At 36.8% G+C, this 25,060-nt stretch overlaps 1 protein-coding gene across 6 annotated transcripts in view; it reads right to left on the reverse strand.

Moving 5' to 3' along the window:
* SESTD1 (SEC14 and spectrin domain containing 1) overlaps positions 1–25,060 on the reverse strand; it is a 123,332-nt gene that overhangs the window by 63,067 nt on the left and 35,205 nt on the right. For all 6 annotated transcript variants that reach the window (XM_087435446.1, XM_087435445.1, XM_087435441.1 and 3 more), the window contains 3 exons: positions 18,334–18,413; positions 15,260–15,368; positions 3,850–3,940 (listed from right to left, as the gene is read on the reverse strand). In XM_087435446.1, the coding sequence (XP_087291572.1) occupies positions 3,850–3,940; positions 15,260–15,368; positions 18,334–18,388 (255 nt within the window). In that variant the 5' untranslated portion in view covers positions 18,389–18,413. The remainder of the gene's footprint in view (positions 1–3,849; positions 3,941–15,259; positions 15,369–18,333; positions 18,414–25,060) is intronic.

Here is a 25,060-nt window from a genome sequence, read left to right on the forward strand (position 1 = left end):
ATCATACATGTAAAATAAATAATTTACTAAAGTTATAAATTACTAGATATTCATGATAAAGCTGAGTAATTAAGAGACCTCTGGAAAAGAATTAAAATAATAAAGTAGAAGAAATAATCCAAACTTCAAACCATACATGGCAATAAAGAAATACTTGAAAGACAAACTGATTCAGAAAAGATTTCAAATAAACAATGTAATACAGAACAGTACATGTGAATTATTTTTGTTTTATTAAGTCTCTCTACTAGGAATACGTTTAGACTAAATGCAAGACAATTTTTAGTTGAGAAATAATTTAATTTGGTTGCTTTTTCTATGATATGACAAATTTTTTCTAACACAATCATCCTGGAGAATTTCTTCAAATAAAGGTAAAATAAATTTTCCCACAAAATAATATTCTTATCGGTCATTAGACAAAGAGGTCGAGATTCTGCGTGACTATTAACTTGAAGAAAAGGACAAAGCTAATCTTTGACAAATACGATTTCACATTTACTAGACAGTTATTCATATTACCTGAAGAAGAGTGGAAATGAACATTTACTAAGTGAATAAATATTCCATGTATACTTTATCAGCAAGTCTCATAGAATCTATCTTTAAAATATATCTTAAATCTCACAATTTCTACCACCTGCATTGCTAACATCCCCAAACTAGTCAGCCTTCTGAAATATCCTCTTAACAGGCCTCCTGCTTCACGTTTTCTCATGCTCAGAAGAAAATTCAAACCCCTTACCAAGGCCTAGAAGGCCCTCCAAGCTCAGGGCCCACTGACCTCTCAGACCTCATCTCACATCTCTCCCCTCTTAGCTCACTCTACCACAGCCATACTGACCTTCTTGCTGTTCCTAGAAGGTGACAAGTCTATTCCCCCTTCAGGACTTTGCCCTTGATGTTTCCTGCCTGGAATGTGCTTTGCTTTATACCTAGAAGAAGTGCTCCCTCAGTTTATTTCGAATTCTACTCAAATATTCCCTTCTCAGAGAGACCTCCCCTGACCACCCTATCCAAAGTAGCACCATCCAACTCAGTCTCCTTCTACCACTGTACTTTTCTTCATAGCATTTATCACTATCTGATGTTATATTTTTATTAATTTGCTTAACTGCCTATTGTCTGACTCTTCAAATAGAATATAAGCTTCCCAATGGCAGGTACCCTACCTACCATGTCCCTCCTATATCTCCAGTGCCTATGACAGTGCCTGATATATAGAAGACACTCCATAAACATCTGTTGAATAAATTAATTTGCACTAACAAGTGGGTCTCTTTCTCCCAGTTTTACAGAAGAATAAATTGAGCTTCGAAAAACTAGAGTAACTTTTCCAAGATAGCAGAGTTAAAAAGTGACGGTGCTGGCATAGAAACCAGGTCTGTCTGACTCTCAAGTTCCACCACACCATTTCATACGTTCTAGACCAGGAGTCAGTAAATTCTTTCTCAAGGTCTAAAAATAAATATTTTAGGCTTCTACAGATTCTCTGTTGCAACTACTTCAACTCTGTTTTTGTAGAGTGAAAGCAGCCACAAAGAGTATGTAAACGCATGGGCGTGGCTGAGTTCCAATAAAACTTGATTTACAAACTCTAGGGTTCAACCACTGCCCTAGAACATCACAAATCTAGTGTCCCCTACAATGACTGGGTTGTCAAAACTTTTACCACAGGTGCTGGGAAATTTAGGGTAAATAGCGGTGTATTCATATGTTGATTTATGGAAGATTATTATTTCAAAAGCATTGAATATTAAAGCTGTGAGAAACAAGAGAAACCAAGCCACTCATTTGAGAGAACACTAGTTAGAGGCAGAGCCAGCACCGAGCCCTGGGCTCCCAAACAACTGGTACCAGTACCTTTGACACAAAAGCAACGAATGACTTTGTATGTGGAAACTGTTTGACTAGGCGTAACAACAAGCCATTGCAACTTCTGAAAAAGTTAACTATAATAAATCCAAAAGTTGTTAAAATACCTATCAGAAAAGAAATTGCAAGAGGGGATTAAATCATCCATTGACTGTTCTTCAAAACTGCCACTGATCAAAGTCCAGTTCAAACAGCAAGTCCCAAACAGCTCACCTGTGACACAGTTGAGTAACAGGATGAAAGGAAGAACACAAGGACATAATTAATGGATTTCTCACCTAATAGTTATTTTAACAACTTTTACAGAGAAGAGTTAATCTTCAGGGTTTAGAATATAAAAGTGCTGGAACATACTTGACAGAAAAAGTTATTATAGGACACCAATCTGTGCTCCCTTAAAAACTGATCCTCTGGAGGCTATATCCTTTCCAACCCAAAAGAGTGATTCTAATGATGAAAAGTTTAGGCCAAACACTTAAAAAGACTGAGGTACTGGGTAGATAATTTGGGGACCACCTCACATACATCCCACTGGTAAATATACACTTTGTAATTGCTAAAGCCAAGACCTGGGGCTTAGGCCATGCTAAGCTCCAATCCTGACTCTTCCCCACATTCACTATGAGAATCTGGCTGAGTTATTTAAAATCCTTGAGCCTCAGTTGAACTTTGGGGATAATAGAACCTGCTTCCCTAGATTACAAAGATAAAATTAAATGAGATAATTTACACAGTAAGCTTAGCACAGTATCTGAACCATATTAAGAACTAAAACTAAAAACTAAAATTACCACCTTGTTCTCATCCCTCGAATCTCTTTTTCCTAATTATCCCAAATAAAACAAAAAACATTAAGAATCATTCTCCTTAGTTATCATTTAAGATTTTAAATTATATTCCTCTCCACAGAACCCTAAAGCAGCTACCAATTACTTTTCAAATTCATTTAAAATTCCTGATCTTCCTTTCAATATCACTGATATTTACCTAACTGAATGTTCACTATCCCATGTAACTGCCAACTTATATTTTCCCCAAACTGGCCTGCCATCAACTCCCTTCTGTGTGTTTGCTTCATTTCTAAGAAGTTATCACTAAGCCAGTGTCCTTGCCAGACACGCCCTTTCACTTTCTTTCATTTAAATTAGATAATCTCTTTTTATCCTTTACTTTCTCTAGAAGCCCTTCTAAGGAAACCCAGGTACATGTGAGCAAGTTGCTCCCTTTCAATCACTCAAATGTTTTACTTTTCCATTTCAGATCATAATATCCTCATTATCCTTATAATAAATCAACAAATGTTTACCAGGTACCTACTACATGCAAGAGATCACAGAAACATTCTAAGGAACACAAGGAAATATAAACACAAGACTGGGATCAGATCAAGGAGTTTGTAATGGCAGGCGTTTATTAAATGCTAACTTGTGAGCTGCTCCAGTGCCCGAGGACTTGGCCCTTAAGTAAATTTCGTCTAGATTAGAAATAAATAATAAGACCATCATGAATCTTGGTGCTTGTGGAGGAAAGGACAACAGATGAGAGAGACCTATCAGAACCGCCTGAGAAGCTTCTTCAGACCAGACTTACCCAGTCCTACTCCTGCAGTGTCAGAACAGGGCAGCGAGGGGAAGATGCAGGTACCGCAGCATGCAAAAGCTCCCAGGTGAGCCTGATAACATTTGCCCTTTCACTTTTAGACTCACTAGCCTACTTGGTTAAATTACTTACACATGACATATTATTTTCGCTCATTTACAAATCCTTAGAATAGGGCTGAAGTTTATTTTACTATTCAAATTCGAATCTGTAAGAACTGAATTTGAACAATCCAATAGTGATCCATGCATTTCAAAACTTAGTCACTGCTGAGAAGTTTGAGCATAGTCCAATAAATGAAATGCATTGGCCAATATCTCCTTGATCTGTTGCTGTAAAATAAAACCATACCCTCATAGACAAAAATAAAATTACCTGTAGCATTAAGACTACTGTTTTCACCACATTCCACTGTGATTTTCTGCCATCCACAATCACTGTAAATCCTCTAGCCTTACACTTTTCACTGAAACAAAACAAAATGACAACGTATTAAAACAAAGTATTAAACAAGTTTCATATTTTATTGTTCATAATTCTAAATAAAGAAGGTTTACAGCTTAATCATAAATGGAGTAGCATTAATCTCACTAGGTTTGGTTTACATTGTCAATAAACAAAATTCTTCAGAGTATCTTTTGAGTTTTCTCAAGCAATTTGTCTTCCTCATTTCAGGAAATGCTGACAATTTACAAGCTAATTTGGAAAGAAAATTGCTCTAGAAGCATGGAAAGTCAATGTCTTAAAAAGAGAAGAAATCATAGCAACATTCAAACAGTCTCATTAGCCTCTCAATTTCTTCGTCTGTAAAATGGGATCCCAGTCAAGCAGGTAACTAACGACTAAGAGCGTCTGTACCTCTTCTCTCCTTCCTGCCAGAGGTATAAGGTTTGTGAAGTGATAGTTTAAAGTAGAAAATAAAGGAGGTTTAATAACCACTTGCTTGGTGCTTTTTTGGAGAAATCTAATGAGATGAAGTAGCATTTGGTGCACATAATTCAAAGCTTGAATACACCATGTCTGACCCACTTCTGCTCTCACTTTTGCACTCTCAGTCACTTGACCAGCAAAATAGTATCTTGAGTGTTTGGAAAATGGGTTATTGCTATATATTATGTTCAATCATTCAAGTACTGACAAAACACTTCCCACAAGCCTACCCAAGTAAAATCCAACAACTATATGGAAAAACTCCATCCTAAAGACCAAAACTACATAGCTATTATTGTTATTATTATTATTATTGTTTTATTTATAAAATCAACTTCGTGCAAGGATCTCAACTGCCCTCCCTCCAGTACAGTGGAAGGAAATGCAGCTTGGTTTAGCAGTAAGAATTCAGCAGTGAAACCTCTCCCCACTCAAAGTGTTCCCTATTACGCACATCATAGGAAAGATAAACATCAGACCTTTTCCTGGGATTTAAATCCAACAGACTAAAGGATTTTACTTATCCTCTCTTACTCCCTCCAAGCATTCATGTTAGCCTCAAGAAGGTTCTTGGAGAAGTGATGTTCAATTCTATTGAGAAACAGTGAGGTCACAAGAACGAGAATGATATTGCTAAAGATTTGGAAGAAGAAAAGGTGTCTCTGTAGGCAGGAGAGAAACCAAGCTTCCAAAGAAAACAGGGAAGTGTGAAGCAAATTAAAACATATGTCCACATATATAAACTTGCACACAAATGTTCAAAGCAGCATAATTCCCAATGGCCAAAAGTCAAATCGACCCAGATGTCCGTGAGCTGATGAACAGAAAAACAAAATGTGGCATATCCATACAACAAAATATTATTCAATTACAAAAAAGAATGAAGTACTGAAACATGCTAAAACATGGATAAACTTTGAAAACATGCCAAGTGCAAGAAGCCAGACACAAAAAGCCACATGTTATACGATTCCATTTTATGTGGAATGTCTAGAATGGGCAAATCCAGACAGACAGAAAGCAGATTAGTGGTTGCCAGGAGCTGGGAGGAAGAGAGAATGGGGAGTGACTGCTAATGGGTACAGAGTTTCTTTTTGGGCTGATGAAAATGTTCTGGAATTAGAGATCATGATGGTCACACAACCTTGTGAAGATACTAAAAACTACTTATACACTCTAAAAGGGTGATTTTTAGGGTATGTAAATTATATCTCAATTAAAAGAAAAGTTTAAGTACTCTATTTTTGGATTTTGCATTATAAAATAAAGGATCCACTGAGCATTCTTTGGGGTTAAAAAAATGGTGAGGCTGGCCCAGTGGCATAGTGGTTAAGTAGGCGCTCCGCTTCAGTGGCCCAGGGGTCCCAGGTTCAGATCCTGGGCGTGACCCTACGCAACACTTATCAAGCCATGCTTGATGGACGTTAGCCCAGGGCCACAATCTTCCTCTGCAAAAAGAAGCGGACTGGCAACAGATATTAGCTCAGGGCTGATCTTCCTCACCACAAAAAAAAAAAAAAAAAAGATGACACAATACAATGATCACTTCTGGATTAGCAACAGCATATAAAGACCTGCTGGGGGAAGCAAATCTGACATCTAATTGCTAGTTGTGGGCTCAGGTATGGAAGAAATTCCTGGAGTTCCCTAACAAGACGTCTAGAAAGACCCCTGTGACTTAGCGAGGACACAAGCCCAAGAAAGAACAGCCTGGGCAGGGAGCTGGCAGTTGAGTGGTCTTCAGAGAAATGGCAACAACTCAGGGACTCTCCCAATGCGTTACGGAAATGTGCAGGAGGGGGAACTAAGACACACAGAGCTGTCCAGCGGAAGGCCTTCCCTGGTTTGGGACTGAAGCCAAGAGAGTGTGCCATCCCCATAATGTGGTACTTTCATGTCACTGGCATCTGCATCTCTGAGATACAGATTACACAACCATTCTGTTCAACAAAGAAGTTTTACACAAACAACACATTTATATTTCAAAGTACACTTTGAATTAATCTGTACATTAAGACTAAGAAAGTAATGAAGTCCGTAAACACCCTCTGCAGTGATCTTAAGGGCATAAAATACTCTAAATTTATCTGTAATGGTACTTAAAGACACCCTTAATCAAAATTTTCTCACATTCTACTAAGACAGATAATGAAAATACACACAATCCAAAGATACTCTTTGGCGACTGCAAGACCAAGTGGTCTTTCAACTATTCGAAAGGAACAGTTCTTTTTACTTCATTCCTCCAAGTGGAGTGATGGTTTAAACTGTTTTTAACAACAACATATTAATTTAGAAGCATGTTATGCCTTTTATAAAGGGCATGTTGGAAGAGCTCAAGTGTTGTATTAATAAATTCCTGTACTACTATTAACGTGTTTATAACTATATTTTCAGAATAACCAATACAGAAATCTAGAGACCCTGCTTCCTTGTCGCTACTCCATTAGAGCCTTTCAAGGGTGAGGTGGCTGAGGTAAAACAGCTTCGTAAAAGAGGCGAGGCTCCTTAGCAAGCTTGCTCACTTTGACTCGAGAGATTGTTGATGGATTTCCTGGGTTCGATATTCTGCAGCTCTTCACTAATTTCTCTGATTACAACGAAGGGCTCCTTCTCTTTCACTCACAGAGCTCTGCTTATACTTACATAATGGCACTAATTTCACTTACGTTTTCACTATTATCACTTGTTTACAATTTATCTTCATTAGATAACATGCTTCCAGAAAGTAAGAATATTATTTTACTGATATCTTGGCAGCTTCTAGCACAGTGCTTTAAATACCGAGGGCCTTTAAAAATGATAGATGACATACATCACATCCCTCTCCGTCAGAATGCGGCGACAGCTTTCCTTCTCATTCAGAATTGAAGCCCTTACCATGGCCTACAAGATCCTCAACGATCTGCCTCCAGCCTCTCTCTGACCGCTCTCCCAGGACTGGCCCTTTCTCAAACTGCTGCAGCCACACTCGCCTCCTTGCTGATACCATAACACGCTCAGGGCCCTTCCACTTTCTGCTCCCTCTGTCTTGAATGCTCTTTCATCAGATATCTGTAGGACCTGGCCCTCAATTCAATAATCTCTGGTAAAATGTTATTTTATCATTTTGTAATATATTGCCATATACCCTCTCCCCACCCCATCCTTCTCTTGACTCTCTTCATGCTCTATTTTTGTAGCACTCATGAACATCCAATATACGGCATGCTTATTTGGAGTATTTGTTTGATCTTTAGGGTGTAAGGCCCATAAGGGCAGGAACTGGGTCTGCTTTGCTCACTCATTTCCTCAGCACCTAGAAGAATGAGGAGCACACTGTAGGATCTCACGTATTTATAGAGTAAATGAAAACTTACAACCTTAACGTCTGTGCGATTTTTGGCAAGTCATTAAACCTCTGCATTCTGATGTGCCTTCTGGAACATAAATGAGTTTTTCTACAATTAGGAAGAACTGACTTAAAATCCAAATTTGAATTAAAAAAAAATCAAAACTTGAAAAAATGCTAAGGTATCTTCCGTGGATGTTGAATCTCTATAGAATCAAGAACAATCTGATCAAGATTAATCTGGGCAAGTACTTGGTAGCATTTCTATCAAGTGGATTTAAGCATGGGTAGGATGGTTAGTCTAGATGATTATTAAGGTGCTTTCCAATCCTGACATTCTATGATTCTATAATCAGATGATCAACAAGTTCCCTTTGAGCTAGAAAATGCTATGATTTTAAATATACATGGGGCCAGCCCCGTGGCTTAGCGGTTAAGTGCGCGTGCTCCGCTACTGGTGGCCTGGGTTCGTATCCCGGGTGCGCATCGACGCATCGCTTCTCTGGCCATGCTGAGGCCGCGTCCCACATACAGCAACTAGAAGGATGTGCAACTATGACATACAACTATCTACTGGGGCTTTGGGGGAAAAAAAGAAAAGGAGGAGGATTGGCAATAGATGTTAGCTCAGAGCCGGTCTTCCTCAGCAAAAAGAGGAAGATTAGCACGGATGTTAGCTCAGGGTTGATCTTCCTCACAAAATAAATAAATAAATGAATAAATAAATAAATATACATGAATATACTGTTGAAAGAAAATGTTAAAACATATAAAAAAGTTTTCAAGATTTCTTTTATAATACTAAATTCACCAGTTATTTTCATATGTAAATTATCAGTTGTGATAGATTCAGGCTAAATGTGAATGGAAACTACAAGTTATCAATAGACATGGCACTGTGATTACAATCAGGGTGGCTGCAATACAGTGATTAGGAACACGGGCTTGGAGCCAGAGCATGGGTTCAAATCCCTACTCATGTGGTCTGCCATATGCTCTTGGTCAAGACACCTAAATTGCCCACTCTTTCTATGCCTCAGTTCTCTTATATGTGAGAGGGGGCTAAGGATGATAGTACTCATCTCATAGGGTTGTTATGAGAATTAAATGACTTAAATTTATCTATTATTCTTTAAATATAGGATATTCTTTTCATATATGCCTCCCAATCATCACCCGTAAGTAAATGTCAGGTCCGTTTTGAATTTAAAGTCCTAAAAGGAAAGCAACACCTGCTTCTACTCAGCCAGCAACTTCTGCATGTTTATTTGATTTTCCAACAAAATCTAAGATGCTCTGAGAATGGTCAGTTACCAGGTTCTGGTAGCAAATAAAGTAGCAAATAAAACAAAGAGCAGAAACCCATCTCCATGACTCCCGATCACGGACTGAGTATGAGGTACTGCATAAGGCTATGAAAAACACAAGTTACAGGACAAAGTTTTTCCCCTCAAGGAGCTCAGGATCATTTAGAAAGGCGAAAAGGTGGGGAGAAAAGTATTTTAATGAGTGTCTACTTTATATTCACTGACGTTACCTTATTAATGTTACTAGGCAAACAACATACACCTTTGAAATTTTAAAAAGTACATAAGATAAATAATAAATGTAAAAATTCAAGAATTCTTATTAAGCACATCATGATTAAATGTCTAAAGAGCCAGAAACAGCAACTAAAGTCTAGAGAACAGCTGGAGGAATCTGGGAAATATCTATACAAAGGAACTAATGCAACTATTATTTTGAAGATTGAGTTAATACAAGTACTTAAAACTAAGTGCTTTGCATGATAAGAGCTCAAGAAATATGAACTGAAAAAGGTGAGTCAAATCACACCAGGTCTTGGCACAGCAGTTAAGAAGGGTGAAGGACTGTCCTTGAGAGCAAAGACCTAGTCTTTGTTGCCTTCACAGCGCATGATGTACAGTGTCTGCACTTGAGAATAGCAAAACAAATGGCTACTGAATTGAATTCATTGTGTAGAAAGGAGAGGAGGTCATAGAAAACTGACAAGGATGATGGAACTGTTGTTTTAGCAAAATTAATCTTGAGCTTATGTGCAAAATGGGGACACTACGGGGACAGAGAAATTAGCTTGGCTATTCCTGTATTAGTCCAGCTTGACAACTCAGTCATCCCTCGATACAAACTTAAGCATATGAAAAGGGAACAGAAAGGACAGAAAAATAAAAAACACATAGCACAGAAAGGAAATACTAGCTTAGCTGTCACATTTTTAAATGGCACATTATAAATTTTCAATAAATTTTTGTTGAATGAATGAAATGAATATTAAAAATGACTCATCAACAGCATAAAGCATGTTCAGAGCACTTACTACAGCGCTTTAAAGTAATTCTAAGGTCAATGTAATTATCCCTCCATTTCCTGAAAGTGCATTTGTTGAAGAGGAAAAAAGGTGGCACTGGCTCAGACTTCCTTGGAAGCTTGTATCATAAAAAAACAAAAATAAAGGAGAGCCATCCCAGTCACACTCTCACTGACTATACTGACCCTTCTGAAGTCTAAGATGACAAATCAATGATGGATTAAAGGTGTTATATTCAAAATCAAATTATCTTCTAACTGCTCTAATAAGCTCCAAGGAGGCTCTTTAACAGTGGAGAAGGGAAGATGCAGATGAGCAGAAACAGCTGGGGGCCTCCACTTCTATCTTTTATATACAGATCTTCCTTGATTTACAATAGAGTTATGTCCCAATAAACCTCTCATAAATTGAAAATATCATTAAGTGAAAAATGCATTTAATACACTGAACCTACCAAACATCATAGCTTAGCCTAGCCTACTTTAAACACGCTCAGAGCACTTACGTTATGCTACAGTCGGGCAAAATCATCTAACACAAAGCCTATTTTATAGTAAAGTGTTGAATAGCTCGTGTAATTTATTGAATACTATACTGAAAGTGAAAAACAGAATGGTTGTATGGGTACAGAATGGTTGTATGGGTACAGAATGGCTGTTTACCCTCATGACTGCATGGCTGAATGGGAGCTGTGGCTCGCTGCCACTGCCCAGAATCATGAGAGAGTATATATCCTACCACCTACCTCTCCCCTGGGAAAAGAGCAAAATTCAAAATTCGAAATGCCGTTTCTACTGCATGCTTTCGCACTATCATAAAGTCAAAAAATCATAAGCTGAACCATCATTAAGTTGAAGACCACCTGAATTTGGCTTCTTTCTAAGATTTTCTCTGAACAAAGATGCCCACAGATAGATTTTTTAAAATTCTGAACATACAGAATACAAGCCCTATAGAATACTGGCAGTTACAAAATTATGTGTATGGGATTCAAGTGATAATTTCACCACTCTAAAGAATTACAGAACTACACAGCTGTTATATTTCCTTTCACGATATATTTTAGGTCATTTCTATGACTTTGTTGCCAAGTCTGGCTGATTCCTTCAATATGGATATAATGAACACCCAAAGTCTCCCAATCGTTTTTACTGGCATTGTGGATATGGAGATAAATAAGACGTGGCTCTGTGTTCAAGGACCTCACAATCTAACAACAGACTGATTCAACTATAAACTACTATGACACCAAGCGAAGTGAATAGGAAAAACTGTCTAAAAGGGCTCCTTACAAAGGTAATAATGTAAAAAAGAAGGCTGAAAAACACTGATGTATGTTTTGCCACATGTTTTTAAAAAGCAGGTAGTCTCAATGTCTTATAATCATACTTCACGTAATAGATTGAAACAAATCTCATTCTATGCATTGAATGTGGATATGCTTCTGATTTAAAATTTTGAAATATGTAATAAAATGATATGGGATAATAACCTACTTCTGAGGTTTTAGTTAGTGCTGATCTCAGTATTTATTTTTAATGAAACAATTTACAGACTAATTTATATTTGTCTTTACCTCCACAAAGAAATCTTGAATTTGATTCTGCTTTCTGAATCATCAACTCATAATTTCTGATCCTGTTGCTTATATCTAAAATGTACAGCTATAGCTGGGAAAACAAAGGAAAAACTCCATTTACCTCTCCTAAAATTTAACACTCAGGCTGGCTCAAATCTGTCAGTCTTTACTATTCTTTATTAAAACTTATGATTGACCCGTTATAGAAAATGCGGCAGTAATGATTATTCTTGAACTGCACACAGGACTGGACATGAGGAGTTACCTGAACATATACTCAGTATTCAGGTCAGGCTACAATTAACCTGACCCTCTCCTTTCTTCTCAGCCCTCTACTCAAGACTCGGAAACAAAAAAAAAGTCCAGGGCCAACCTGTGTGAAAAGGAATCAGGAGGTGCCCCCATTCTCAACTGTGCTGCGTTACCCATGTATATAGCACACCTTGTCCCTGGTCATTAAAAATAAGCATAAAGTATAGATAAGAAACTAAATAGTTCCTTCTCATTTTTACATAACTTGTAATTTATTTTTATTTTTTCCTTTTGCTAAAAGCAAGGCAGCCTGCCACAGGCAGTACCTCATTTAGATGTGTCTGGAGTTTTGGAAGCTTGACTCCCCTAAGTTCTCCCACAAATGGACCTTGACAGCTTGTTTGGAGGTTCTAGCAGGGGAGCGCAGTTATTCTTCTACCCTTGATTAAAGAATGGTCCTCCTCTGTCGGGGAAGGTCATCCTCTTTGACTGAGGATGAAGTTCTGGGAGGGACACACGTGGAGCGGTGAAGGAAGAAGGGGACACCCGCCTAGCCAGCCAGATCAGTTGAATCTACCCTGGAAATCAATGGGGTGACATATGTCACAGCCAGATCGCCCTCACATCCTACATAAATTTTAAAAAGCTATTATTATATTCAAAATGTTAACATGTTCATTGCAAAAAGAGACCACTTTGGACATCTCCTGTAAGGAATGAGAGATCACATTAGCTAGCTGCACTGCTGGCGCTGTCTGGAGACATTCACAGCTGGAGGAGTTAAACTTTAACAGCAGGAGATTGGGAGACACATGCCGGTTACACACAAAAAAATGAGGATATACCAAAAATCGAAAAACCTTCTAGACACATGCTGAGCCCAATCTGATAGGGTAAACTTAAAAACAGTTTTGTGATGGAAAGAGGGGTAGATAAATGAATAGATATGTGATAAAATAAAATACAATGTTGGTTGCAGACTTCTAAGTGATGGGCATATTGGTGTTTATAATTCTTTCAAATTCTTTTTCTAGATTTGAAAATTTTCATAATAAAATGTTTAGGGGGGATTACAATTTAAAAGCAGTTTTAAATGGTAGACATTCTGAAGGAGAAAAATCACTTAAGATTGCACCTAATAAACAGCTCTCCAGAATTGCAATGAAGAGCTCAGAAACACTCTAGCTCTCTAAAGAAATGGCGAGTGCTGATATACAGCTGCCGACACTTTTAAATGCCAAAGTTATAGGAGGCTGATCCAAGAAAGCAGAAGGCTAACAATTCAGAGTGTTTACAAATATCTGATAAGGCCAAACTCTAGCTAAACAATTATCAAAAATAAAGTATCCAAGTATCTATTTTGCCTTGCTAGAATAAGTTCTGTCATCTTCCTTCAACTTTTATCTTCTTTAAAGGCTGGCAGGTACTTGTAGATATGCAGAAACTGATTCACAATTTACACTGGAACAGCATTTTACGCATATTTATATGAGAAAGAAAGAGACAGAAAGTTTAAGTAGTGTAGCCTACTTTGCCCTCCATTGTACTTCCTGCTTGCACACCCAGAGTGAACAGACAGGAGAGGAGAGTGAAACGTCCAGTCCCTTAGCCTGCTTCTCTACCCGGTGCCTCCCACAGTGCGAGTATCCTGCTGGGCTGAGCGTGATTCTAGTACAAACAAGCACGCATTTTCTTCTAACAAACCTCATCACAAGCCAACTGTGTTCTGGAACTCAGCCTCAACGATATGTTACAATGTTGGAAGAAAACCTAGCATGTTCACGGAAAAATAGTACATGAGTCTCTAATCCTTCCTTAGGCATTTTTCAAGGGTAATTTTGACTACCAGTAATTTCTACATTACATTCTAACTTCAGAACCTCACTTCACACAAGATGCAAACACACTGTACTCTGTTCATCTGAAGTATGAAAAGCTCTGAATTGGTGTCAGGAATTGTGGATTCTAGTCCCAGCTCTTCTACTAACCAGCTGTGTGATCCCGGGCAAGTAACTCAGACCTCTGAGTCTCAATTCCCTCAACGATAAAATAAGGCAGGTGGTTCAGATGGTCTCTAAGTTCCCTGATCCCATCTAATCATCTATAAACCCATGAATTTTTTTCACAATTTATTAACTATATGTCTGGCTAGTCTCATTTACCTAAACAGCAGTTTGTTATCTAATGGTGAATAATACAAATCAGCAATCAGCAGCTCAGATCCAGAAAATGAAAAACTTGAAAATTTTCCTCTGAAGACCTCCATTTCCCCAATATTGAAAAAAACAATCAGCAAAAGAATCATGAAATTACAGACCAATACTGAAAGTAGGTGTGATTAAAGTCAGTTGTTCTAAAATATAGTTTTAACCCTGTTCTGTGCAAGGTGGTTTAAAATGATATAATCTATTACGTCAACAAACAAAATGCAAATACAGGAAAAGGATACAAAGAATGTTTGCTCTGACTAAAATGTTTAAAATTCACTCTCTGGAGCTTAAGAGCATTATATAAAAGACAATTTGTTCCTTCTGCCACTTTTATATTTTACAAACACACAAAAACACCTGCCCTCATTCTCATGCTTTATTGCAGTGGTTTGCAAATCTGGCTGCATATTAGATTATCACAGAAGCTTTAAGGATTTTTTTAAAAGTCTGATGAGCAGGCCTCCCAAGAGCAACTGGATCAGACTCTCTGGAGGTGGACCCCCAAGCATTAGATTTTGAAAAATATCCCCAGATGATTCTAATCTGCAGTCAAACTTCAGCCCCTAAAATCACATGTGGGAGAAGGATTCGGGGAGGGGCTTTTTGGTTTTGTTTTTGAAGTGATGGGTGAGCTCAAGCAAATAGAAAGTTTAAGTTTTGTCTTCACCCAAGAAATGTAAAAATTAAAAACCCAAGGACCTTTGGATTGAAATATAAACATTTTTTTGCATTTTTAAAACAGAACTATTTTTTAAACTCTTAATAGCCTTCACTCAATATATTAAAATCTACAGATGTATTTATATCTATATAGTGAAATAGCTACTTAAATAAAAGATGCTTTCTACTGAATTAACTTCTCTAAGTTTTCTCCAGTTGCATGGTACATAGGTGCTCAACCTTTGTATTCCTTAAAAGTTAACAGTACCTACACTTTGGAAATCTGTATCTTACTATTCAGTGCATCAAGCGCATAAAATAAGTCTTTATTTTATCTGCTGTAGTATCGTGAATTATTGATTGTAGTGTTTTTAATTAAAATTTCATTGCTAATAAAAGCAGATAAGATTCCAAAGTATACTTTAACAATAACAGGAATCATTAGTAAGTGAATGAAAACATTGAGACTTAAGAAAAGACACCTTTAGAGTCACCTTGGAATGCTGAGTAGGTAGTCTAAGGTGACACTCAGCTCATCCATATTTGTCTGTTCGAGACATAATGGAATTGTCAGAATGAGGCCACTTCGTCTGTCCTTTCCTCCTATTAGAGAAAAAAATATAAATTTAACACGTAATAGATAGTAAAGCACTAAATGAATAATATATATTTAGATCTAATGTTACTAAAACAATTACAAGTTTAAGACATCAGTAAAAAACTATCTAATGGTTGTTTATTTTATATATTATAAATGTTTATAGTAGTAAAGCAAAATTATACAAAATTCAGAAAAAAATTTCACCCATGAAATCTTCACTTAAACATAGCAATTACCATTTTCTTTAATTTTCTTCCATTTAGTCTGCTTCTTAATATAATCAATTCATCAAGCACCTTTCATGTGCCTGGCACAATAAGCATTTACAAGTAAAATAAAATAAATTTCCAATCAACCTAGGAAGAAAGGCTTTAAGTTACAAGAAATAACAGTATGAAATATGACAGCTTATTTTCTAGACTGTTGTACAAAATATATAAAATATAATTTAAAGGGATTAGAAAATGGAGAAAATGATAAGAGCTGGCATAAATGTGAGAAGTTTTATAGAAAAGTTAAGACATTAGAAAAATGGGTAGAATTTATAAACCAAGTCAAAAGAGCATTCTGTGACAAGGAAAGACCTGAGTTAACTCACAAAGGTCAGAGAGGCATTCTCTGCTCACGCGGCGAGAAAGAGAAAGCTGCGAGTATGGAACCTGGGTGTCGAAGCCTGAAAGCCAGATACTGGGACGCACTTACACTGCATGTATGTTCAAGTCCTTTTAAATCTTCCATAAGCATTAAAATGTAACTATTTTATACACAGCTTCTTTGAAAGTTCCCCATATGACTGACTTTTACACTGAAGCCCATCTTTTGACCCAACTGACATTTATGACAATTTTAGAAGCTTAAAAACCAGTAAATACTAAAGGAAACAATTCTATATGATCTCTGGAAATCCATAACTAAAAACTGAAAGGTGTGAAGTGAAAATAACAACTCCCATGAGTGACATGAGTGCAATTCATCATTTACCAATCATAATCTTCTGTCTTTTATTAGGTTAACCATATAAATTACTAATATTCAACCACTTTATTTAACCTCAATAAATAGCAATTCAATGGTTCAGTTTAATAGATAACAGTGACTTCAACTGCATATGTTTTTTTGTTTAGAATATAGCTTTTAGTTTTTAAAAAATGGATTGCACTGTCGTTTTCAAACTGTCTCCTGATTTTGTTGCTTTGAAAAGATTTTGTCTATTATTAGAAAGGTTTGGAAATTACTGGTTGGAATAATTAATAGTCAATAGAGGACATCAAGAGGAGTAGGCTAAGAGAAATTTCATTTGCTCCTCAAAATCACTACGCTTTATCCCTGCATTAACCAAATCCACAGAAAGGTTCCTATCTGGACTGTAGCATTCTGACCCACTGTGGAATTCTCTTTAGAGGACAAGTCTAACATTCAGGACTACATTTAACCTCATGCCCTCAGCTTTCACAAGGGACAAGAAAATAATCACTACTGTAAACGCAAAAGACGGCAGAAGCCAAGAGGAAAAAGACTTTCAAGTAGGTGTGGTCAACAGGGTCAAATGCTGCACAGGGACAAGGGTCAAAACAATGCAAAAATGTCACTGATAAAGATTTAAAAAGAATAATAACATCCACTCTTGGCAACAGTGTGGACAAACAGGTATTTTCATACACTAGTGAGAGAAACAGAAATTGAAACAATATTCTTAGAGGGCAATCTGACAAAACCTAACACAAATTTAAATGTAACTTCTCTTTAACACTTCCACTTACAGGAATTTATACTGCTGAACTCCTACAAACTGCACAAAGTTACAAATAAGAATGTTTCCTGCAACACTCACATCAGAAAATAACCAAGAAAAGGTAAGTATCAACTGGTAAGGGAAGAAGTTTTTAAAAAAGGAAACATATTAAATAAGGAAATAATAATACTAGTGGAATTCAATACCTTATTTGTCCTTAAAATCTACACTAGAAAAACATGCCGGGGCTGCCCCAGTAGCTTAGTGGTTAAGCATCCATGCTCTGCTTCAGCAGCGTGGGGTTTGCAGGTTTGGATCCTGGGCGCAGACCGACGCACCGCTCATCAAGTCATGCTGTGGCGGCGTCCCACATACAAAATAGAGGAAGACTGGCAACAGATGTTAGCCCACGGCCAGTCTTCCTCACAAAAAAAGAAAAAAAAAAGAAAAACATGCCAATTTACAGAGAAATACAATATACTTTGGAAAAAGGACATTAGTAGCCTGAATATCAAGACAATTCTGATACAACCTAAAGAGAATAAGAAAAAAAAAGCAAAATAATATAGTCTGAAAAACCTTAAACAGGCAGGCCACAGCACCTACTCTAAAGCATGTGCAAATTTACTCAGTAATCCAAAATCCCAGAAAATCGCTACACCCAATGTATCACACCACTGCTCTCACCCTAGTAAAATATCTCGCACCTTCTCTTTGACTGTTAGCTGATATAGACTTTGGGTTAGTAACTGAAGGTAAATTCAAGCTTGCATAACCAAGTTCAAACAGTAAAAAGTGAAGACCATGTAACTGATATTTCGTAACTCCTCCAGCACACTGAAAATTTCTCATAGGAAGATGGAAGACAAAAGCTATGATGCAAGATGTCATAAAAACTAACTCCTCTATAATTGAGAGACAAGTATTTGGATGCTGGTTAGCCAATTATTCTTGGTCTGCATTAATTATTTCATGTTTATATAAGAAGTGAGATGTCATGACATCTACCTTGTAAAGGTCATTTTAATAAAATTACAGAACACAGTAAAACCTGGCCTGCCAAGTACCAGCAGTGACAGCGCTGGCTTGCACAGCACCCACTCTGATCAAAAAAAGCCTCAGAAACAGCTTTGAAACAAAATCTTCACAGAAAAATGAAATGCATTTCTGCCAAACTTACCAAAGACAAAAAAGTTTATACATCAAACACTTCCAATTTTAAGAAGAAAACATACCTGAAAGGAAGGCGAGTTTTTTCTTCAGAATGGGTAATATCACTGCGGCCTCCATTTTACTCCAGTAAACTTCCTCACTTCTGAAAACACAGACAGTTAAATGTCAACTACAAGATGATAATTATTTTATGAAATATATACTTACAATGGCTTATCCCAGGGTTTCTCAATCTTAGCATTACCGACATTTTGAGTTGGATTATTTATTCTTTTTTGTAAGGGGTTGTGACAACCAAAATGTCTCTAGACATTGCCAAATATCCTCTAGTAGGGAAAATTACAGCCATTTGAGAATTTTTTCAGAGCAATACTCTTGGGCTAAAACAGTGCCTAGTACATAGCAGTAACTCAATAAATTATTTGTTGAGTAAAGGAATGAATCAATTAATCAAACAGGCAATCTTCTCTCTATTGCTCTCCTTATTAATTACACAGCTTAATTCCAAATATCCGATTCTCTCAGTTCCACTATTTCGATGGCTTTCTCTGATTTCTCATATTTTTGCTTCTCCATAACACATGGTAACATATCTTTTCCTCATGTTTGCCTCAGGATATTTCCTAACACCCTGTTTCATGTTTCGCCCCCACTATTATCTGTCTCCACCTCTCCACATTTTGTATTTTCAAGTTCTCCAGGGAAAAATCTGATTAGCCCAGTTGACCTTTTTGTACCATGCCATAATTCACTGTTCTTGGTTTGATTTTCTGGTGTCCACTCAGCCACAGCCAGGGATTATGGCTAAATACAAAACGGGACTATCCGTACAGCAAGGGCTAAGGGCAAGACAGTTTCCCTTAAAAGGGAGCTTTAGCGTAGCAAGCATCTGAAGGCTTGGCCCGCCCAGTATACTATTAAAACAGGATTTCGAGGAGAGTAGGACCTTTAAAACAAAACAAAACAAGGAAACCAAAGGTTTAATTATATTATCCACCTATATGTAGTTTCATGTCTGAGAGAGTATTCGCCATCACATTTTATCCCTCCTTTCCCGTCCCACCTCACATCCACTCATTATCACAATATAGTGACAGTTCCTTAGAGTACACTGCAAAATTGTATTGTATTTAGCAAAAGCACAGTCCTTTTTCTTTAAAAGCCTCTTTTTCTTTTATTGAGATACAACCGAACATATAACATTATATTATTTTCAGGTGTACAATATAATAATTTGATATTTATATATACTGCGAAGCAATCACCACAATAAGTTTAGTTAACATCTGTCACCATACACAGTCACAAAAATTATTTTTTCTTGTGATGAGAACTTTCAAGACCTACTCTCTTAGCCACTTTCAACTATGCAATACAGTATTATTAACTAGAGTCACCAGAAAGCATACTCTCTTAAAAATAATTTTCCAGCATAGCAGAAACTGTGACTCTGTATGAAAGTGTATTATTCAGCAAATACTTGCTATGAACCTAGCCCATTTCAGGCACTGTGCTACGAGCTAGAGCTAAAAACTCAAGTCACAGCCCTGCCTTGAAAAAAATGTAATCTTTAAAAAAGAAAATCCCAGATATTAAGAAAACAAAAATGTAGTCTTAATATTTGTCAGATAATGACTAATTAAGCAAGACTACTTAAACAAGTATACTATTTTACAGCTTTCGTGTATACAACTAAAAAAAAAACATTACCACTATTTGCACTTGTCTACAAAGAAAACATGCTGTCAAACTAAATATGATATATTCTTTTCAAGTTTCATACTTGAATATTTGTTTGCAATTTGTTCGTTCATTTTTGTTCTGCATCAGCCCGGGCTAACATACAATTAGTAGGAAGTATGAGGGAAAAGTTCACATTTTACATTTTTAATCTAAAACCAGTAGCACTTCATGTTTCCAGCTCAATACCTTAACCCGATGACTTTGTTATCCAGCCCTACAAGAAACCGAGAGCTCAGATTCACGTCTATGGTCCCTTCTCCTGTGACAAGCTTGTCAGAGAAGAGATTTGAAAGCTTGATAAGGATGATGATAATGATTATGAAAATTAACACTTACTAAGTGTTTACTACAAGCCACGTACTGTTCTAAATGATTTATTTGTATTAACTTATTTAATCCTCACAACATTCCATGAGGTAAATACTATTATTATCCCCATTTTACAGAAGAGTCAACTGGGGCTTAGAGAGGTTAAATGTTGCCCAGCATCTCACAGCTAGTGATTGGGGAAATTCGGATTCACACTCAGGCAATCTGGTTCCAGCAGTGACGTTCTCACATCGCAATATCGGCTTACCAACAAAACAGCTCTGAAAATATCCAGTGACATCTGGCCAACTGAACAAGATGGAGCTCTAGACTATACGCAAAATTAAAACATCCAGAGTATGTATATGTGTACACACCACTGCCTTGATTCAGTCTTATGGCACCAGTACTTTTGCCCACCATTGCTTTTGCATCATCAGTGTAAATGCAAACACAGTGAAAAGGGCAAATAATACCTAAAAATTATTATAAAAACAATTTTGACCTCACAGACTTTCTGAAAGCTAGAAACAAGAGAACTGCTGATCTAGGCTGTCAATAGGATGCTCTCACAAAAGAATTTCAACCTTCAGGGAATAATGCAGATACAGGAACAACTTAGTCATAGAAACAGAACTGGCTTCCTAACCACTTTTCCTATGGTATGAGGACAGACAAATTCTCAACTGCCTTTGTCTCCTTCCTATTTTCTGAGCCTATTTCTCCATCCTTCTCATCAATTCCGTGCATTATACAAACAACATCCTTCCAATAAATCCCTTTTCTGCTTAAATTAGAGTCGGCTTCTCTTTAGTCAATGGAGAAACTTGATTGGTACAGAAAGCAAAACTGCAATTTAGAGTTTAGCAGATCATGTCTGCAATCACAATGCTGCTTCTTTTCTTTAATCTGTTGCCACTTATACTGAATGAAAATGTCCATCAATACATTGAGGTTTTAAGCCTTGCCACAATATAACCCAATTAACTAGCACCCAAGAGAAAAGAACATCTAGAATTCCTAGGATCCCTCAAGGCATAAGAAATCAGCTGCACATGACCCTTGGAGTAATATCTGTGTTACCCAAGCTTTACAAGTCAGGTTATTGATTTTATGCCAACAAATGCCAAATTTTTCACTACTGTGTTCTCCATATACTTATTTTTTTTTATTTTTTATTAAATTTTTTTGTTTATTGCAGTAACATTGGTTTATAACATTGTATAAATTTCAGGTGTGTTCTCCATATACTTAAAGCAAAAAAGGGAGATGGCTTCAGTCTCTGGTCTAGATTTACCTTGGCAAACTATGACATCCAGAAGCAATCTTACATTTCATTACTGTCTCTTGAGAGACAGATGCTTTATCCAAACTTTCCATTACTTTACAGAACCACTTCAGCATGGCAAAATACTAATTTTTTTTTTTTTATCCAACAGCTTTTTTTTTAAGAACATCTTGAAAGTGATGAGAAAGTAATTTAAAGTAATGAGAAATATACGTTTTGGGGTGTGTGGGCCAAGATCAAATAAACTGATGGATAAAACGTGACGCAATGAAGAAACGAAAGCTGTAATGTTTACTCTTTAGATCTTCCTCCCTTCTAGAGTCTCCTTTCCATCAATCTCTTTCACTGTTGTCATAAAAGAGGTGGGTAATAAAAAATAATGATTACTGTACCACTAGTTCCAATTAAATTTAGTTTTTCAGAAGTTATTTGTTTTAGATTTTTCAAGTTGTTAGCACAGCCAAAAAAACCAAAAAAACAAATTCTCCTATTTCTGGTTATCTTACACATCTCATAGAATAGTTAAAATAATGCACAAAACACACAAAATAAAGGAAAAATCTTGCAAAATACAACCATCCACTACCATCATGCAATAAAATGTTAAGTAACACAAAGACCAGCTCATGTTCTTCTCCCATGGATACATACAAATCATTGTTTTTCACAAGAAGAAACTTATTCAACCTAAATATATTCAACCTAAATATATCTAAGTGGATTATATTCTCAAACAACGAATGAAGCCAATGACGAACATTAACCTGATACGAATGAAGTGTCAAGGGAAATACATTTTTTAAAAAACTTGCCAAGTGAAAAAGGCTAAGAACGGAAGAATAAAACAATTCACAACATGCTTAACAAAAACATGTCATATTTCATATTACGGTCATTTAAAACAACCTATTTCAAGTCACAATTTTATTTATTAAATATAAAGGAGGCAGAAAGCCAGAGTTTATAGCAGATGTGGTGCCTTGAAGACTGGTGAATATAAAGAAAAATGTGCAACCATAACTGCATGTTACCTTCAACCATAAGCAAGAAACACTGAAGTAAATTATTACCTTTTCTAAGTGCAAAATAAATCCTACCTAAAACAGAGCCCTTTCACAGTGAGGGACGATGAATTCTGAGGACTAGAAATACAGGGAAAGTAAGTTTCAACTGATATTTGTATCCATCTTCTAGTGTGAACATCTTTCCCAAGATCTTGGCGAGTTAGAGGAAAAGTGGGGCAACCAAGTAGTTAAATTGGTATCTTGTCTCCCTAAGAGCAGAGACCAAGTCTCATTTATCTTTGTACTTATTCACTCATTCATTCACTCATTTAACAAATCTACAATGAGCAGCTACTGGATCAAGGCCAGGCTAGGTGCTGGACATGCCTGGCATTCAAAAAATATCTGATCAACGAACGAACAAATGAGCAAACGTATGACACAGTAAAGTAAAATACTGACCTAGGAATCCTAACATTATCACAACTACCTGATGTGAATACCTTGTGGTGCAATCATAGGATCACGTGTGCATGCTTTTCCTTCAAAGCAGCTTCTTTCTACTGGGACAGTCTCCCACAGATCCAGCAGCTACATAACCGGCTGGAAGCTGGAGAAAAGCAGGTCCCTGATGGCAGTAAAATAGACATCCATGGGTGCTATCAATGCGCAGCCATTAGAGGGCAGCAGAGGATGTGCTGAGAAGCAGGAAAAGATAATTGCAGGCCTTTTAATCAACACTGGGCAAATTACACTTCATAAGAGATTGTAATTGATGATATGAGTGAGCGCACTGGAACTCCTCTCTCAGTAAGTATAAATCAACCAGTTTATTTGGAAAATTTAGTTAGATTCTTCAAAGAGCGTTTTTAACAACCACTGAAAACCCATTAGGATAGCCCAAGGCTAACTAAATCATCTCTAATAAGTCTACATCATGTAGACACATGATGGCAATGAATGAAATCAGAATGCAGGCTCCTTAGCTTTGTATTTCCAGAAGAAATACTACAGCTGTCCTTAAATTCAGATTAGAAACACCTTCAACTGTTGTTTCGAAGGAAGAGCAATCTTACAGATTAAAACAAAACAAATATACTTATAGGTACTCACTACTACGTTAACTGGGCTCATCACTCTACATATCCATATATAAAATTATGAAGAAACAAACATTACTCAACTTTAGAATAATACATCAGTAAAGCAGATCAACAGTTGAAAATTCATGTAATTTTTTTGTTATTACAGGTGCTTGTGTCTGATTATTAATCTGGTTTTACAACAATATTGACAGTATAAATGAAAGAACAATCTTTTTGATAGATTTTAAATGAAAATGATAAAATAATGGTTTACTTTTACAATACAGATATATCCAAAACTCTAATTCCTCTAAACAAAATTCAAAGCTAAAGTATCACCATATTATACCATTTTTACAGATGGATCAGGACCTAGTTTATTCAGTGAGGGGGGAAGAAAGGAAAGGGAAGGAGAAAGATTTTGAGTTTTCTATGAAAATATCAACAATCTACCTTGAAAGACAAGAAAATTCTATATTAAGGAGTCCAGTAGGACATTAAAAGTCCTATACTGTATTTAAACTTTAAAAATTCAAAAGTATACTGCTAATGGTAATGACAGCCCACCACTTAAAAACCGTTTCAAAAACTACAATGTAAGCAACTACCTCTATACCACCCTCTTTCCCTGCCTCTTCTTGGCAGGAGCCACTGACACTGATATTTACAAAGACAGAAGCAGAGGGAAGTCAGTTCCTTAAGGATTTCTCCATCCCTCTAGACTTTCTACCAAACCCTTAGCACTGCAAACTGCTATTTTTGAAGGTCCAGTTTCAAAAACTCCTTAACTATATGAAATTTTCAAATCTTTGGCTCTTCTTATCTGTGTTAATTTATTGATAAATCCTCAGGAGTTTGGCTGCTTCTTCACCAAAATTGGGGCAGCAAAAGGAAAAAGGAACACTGCTTTACAGAAGTGAATCAGGCTTGTGAAATTCCAGGAAGGTAAAGATATTTCTGGTATCCCTAGCTGCAGAGTATCTGATGGCTAGAGCTTTTTCACCTGCTGCCAGAGCTCTCTGAGATGAGCTCTCCACCTGCATGGCTACTGCATCTGAGTCTTGCACTGAGCTCCAAGAAGCCTGGACCATTTCTTTCTCCAGATCAACGGATGTGTCCAGTGAGTTCACCTGACTGGGTAGGTCTCCCTCCATCACCAGAGGAGGAACCAAGTCCAGCTATAATAACTTGACAGACTCATCATCTAATTTCTAGATCCCAACCCCTCTTTGCCTGCTATGTAGATATCTTCCATCCTCCTCTTCATCTCAGAATTTCTGTGGGTCATCACCAAACCTTTTCTCTCTTGACTTTTATCCTAGAAAGAAGTGTTCTTCCTCTATCCTTCACAAAGATATAC

Source organism: Ceratotherium simum, chromosome 9 (assembly GCF_057802395.1).
Source record: "Ceratotherium simum simum isolate JZ-2026a chromosome 9, ASM5780239v1, whole genome shotgun sequence".
NCBI classification, from domain to species: domain Eukaryota; kingdom Metazoa; phylum Chordata; class Mammalia; order Perissodactyla; family Rhinocerotidae; genus Ceratotherium; species Ceratotherium simum.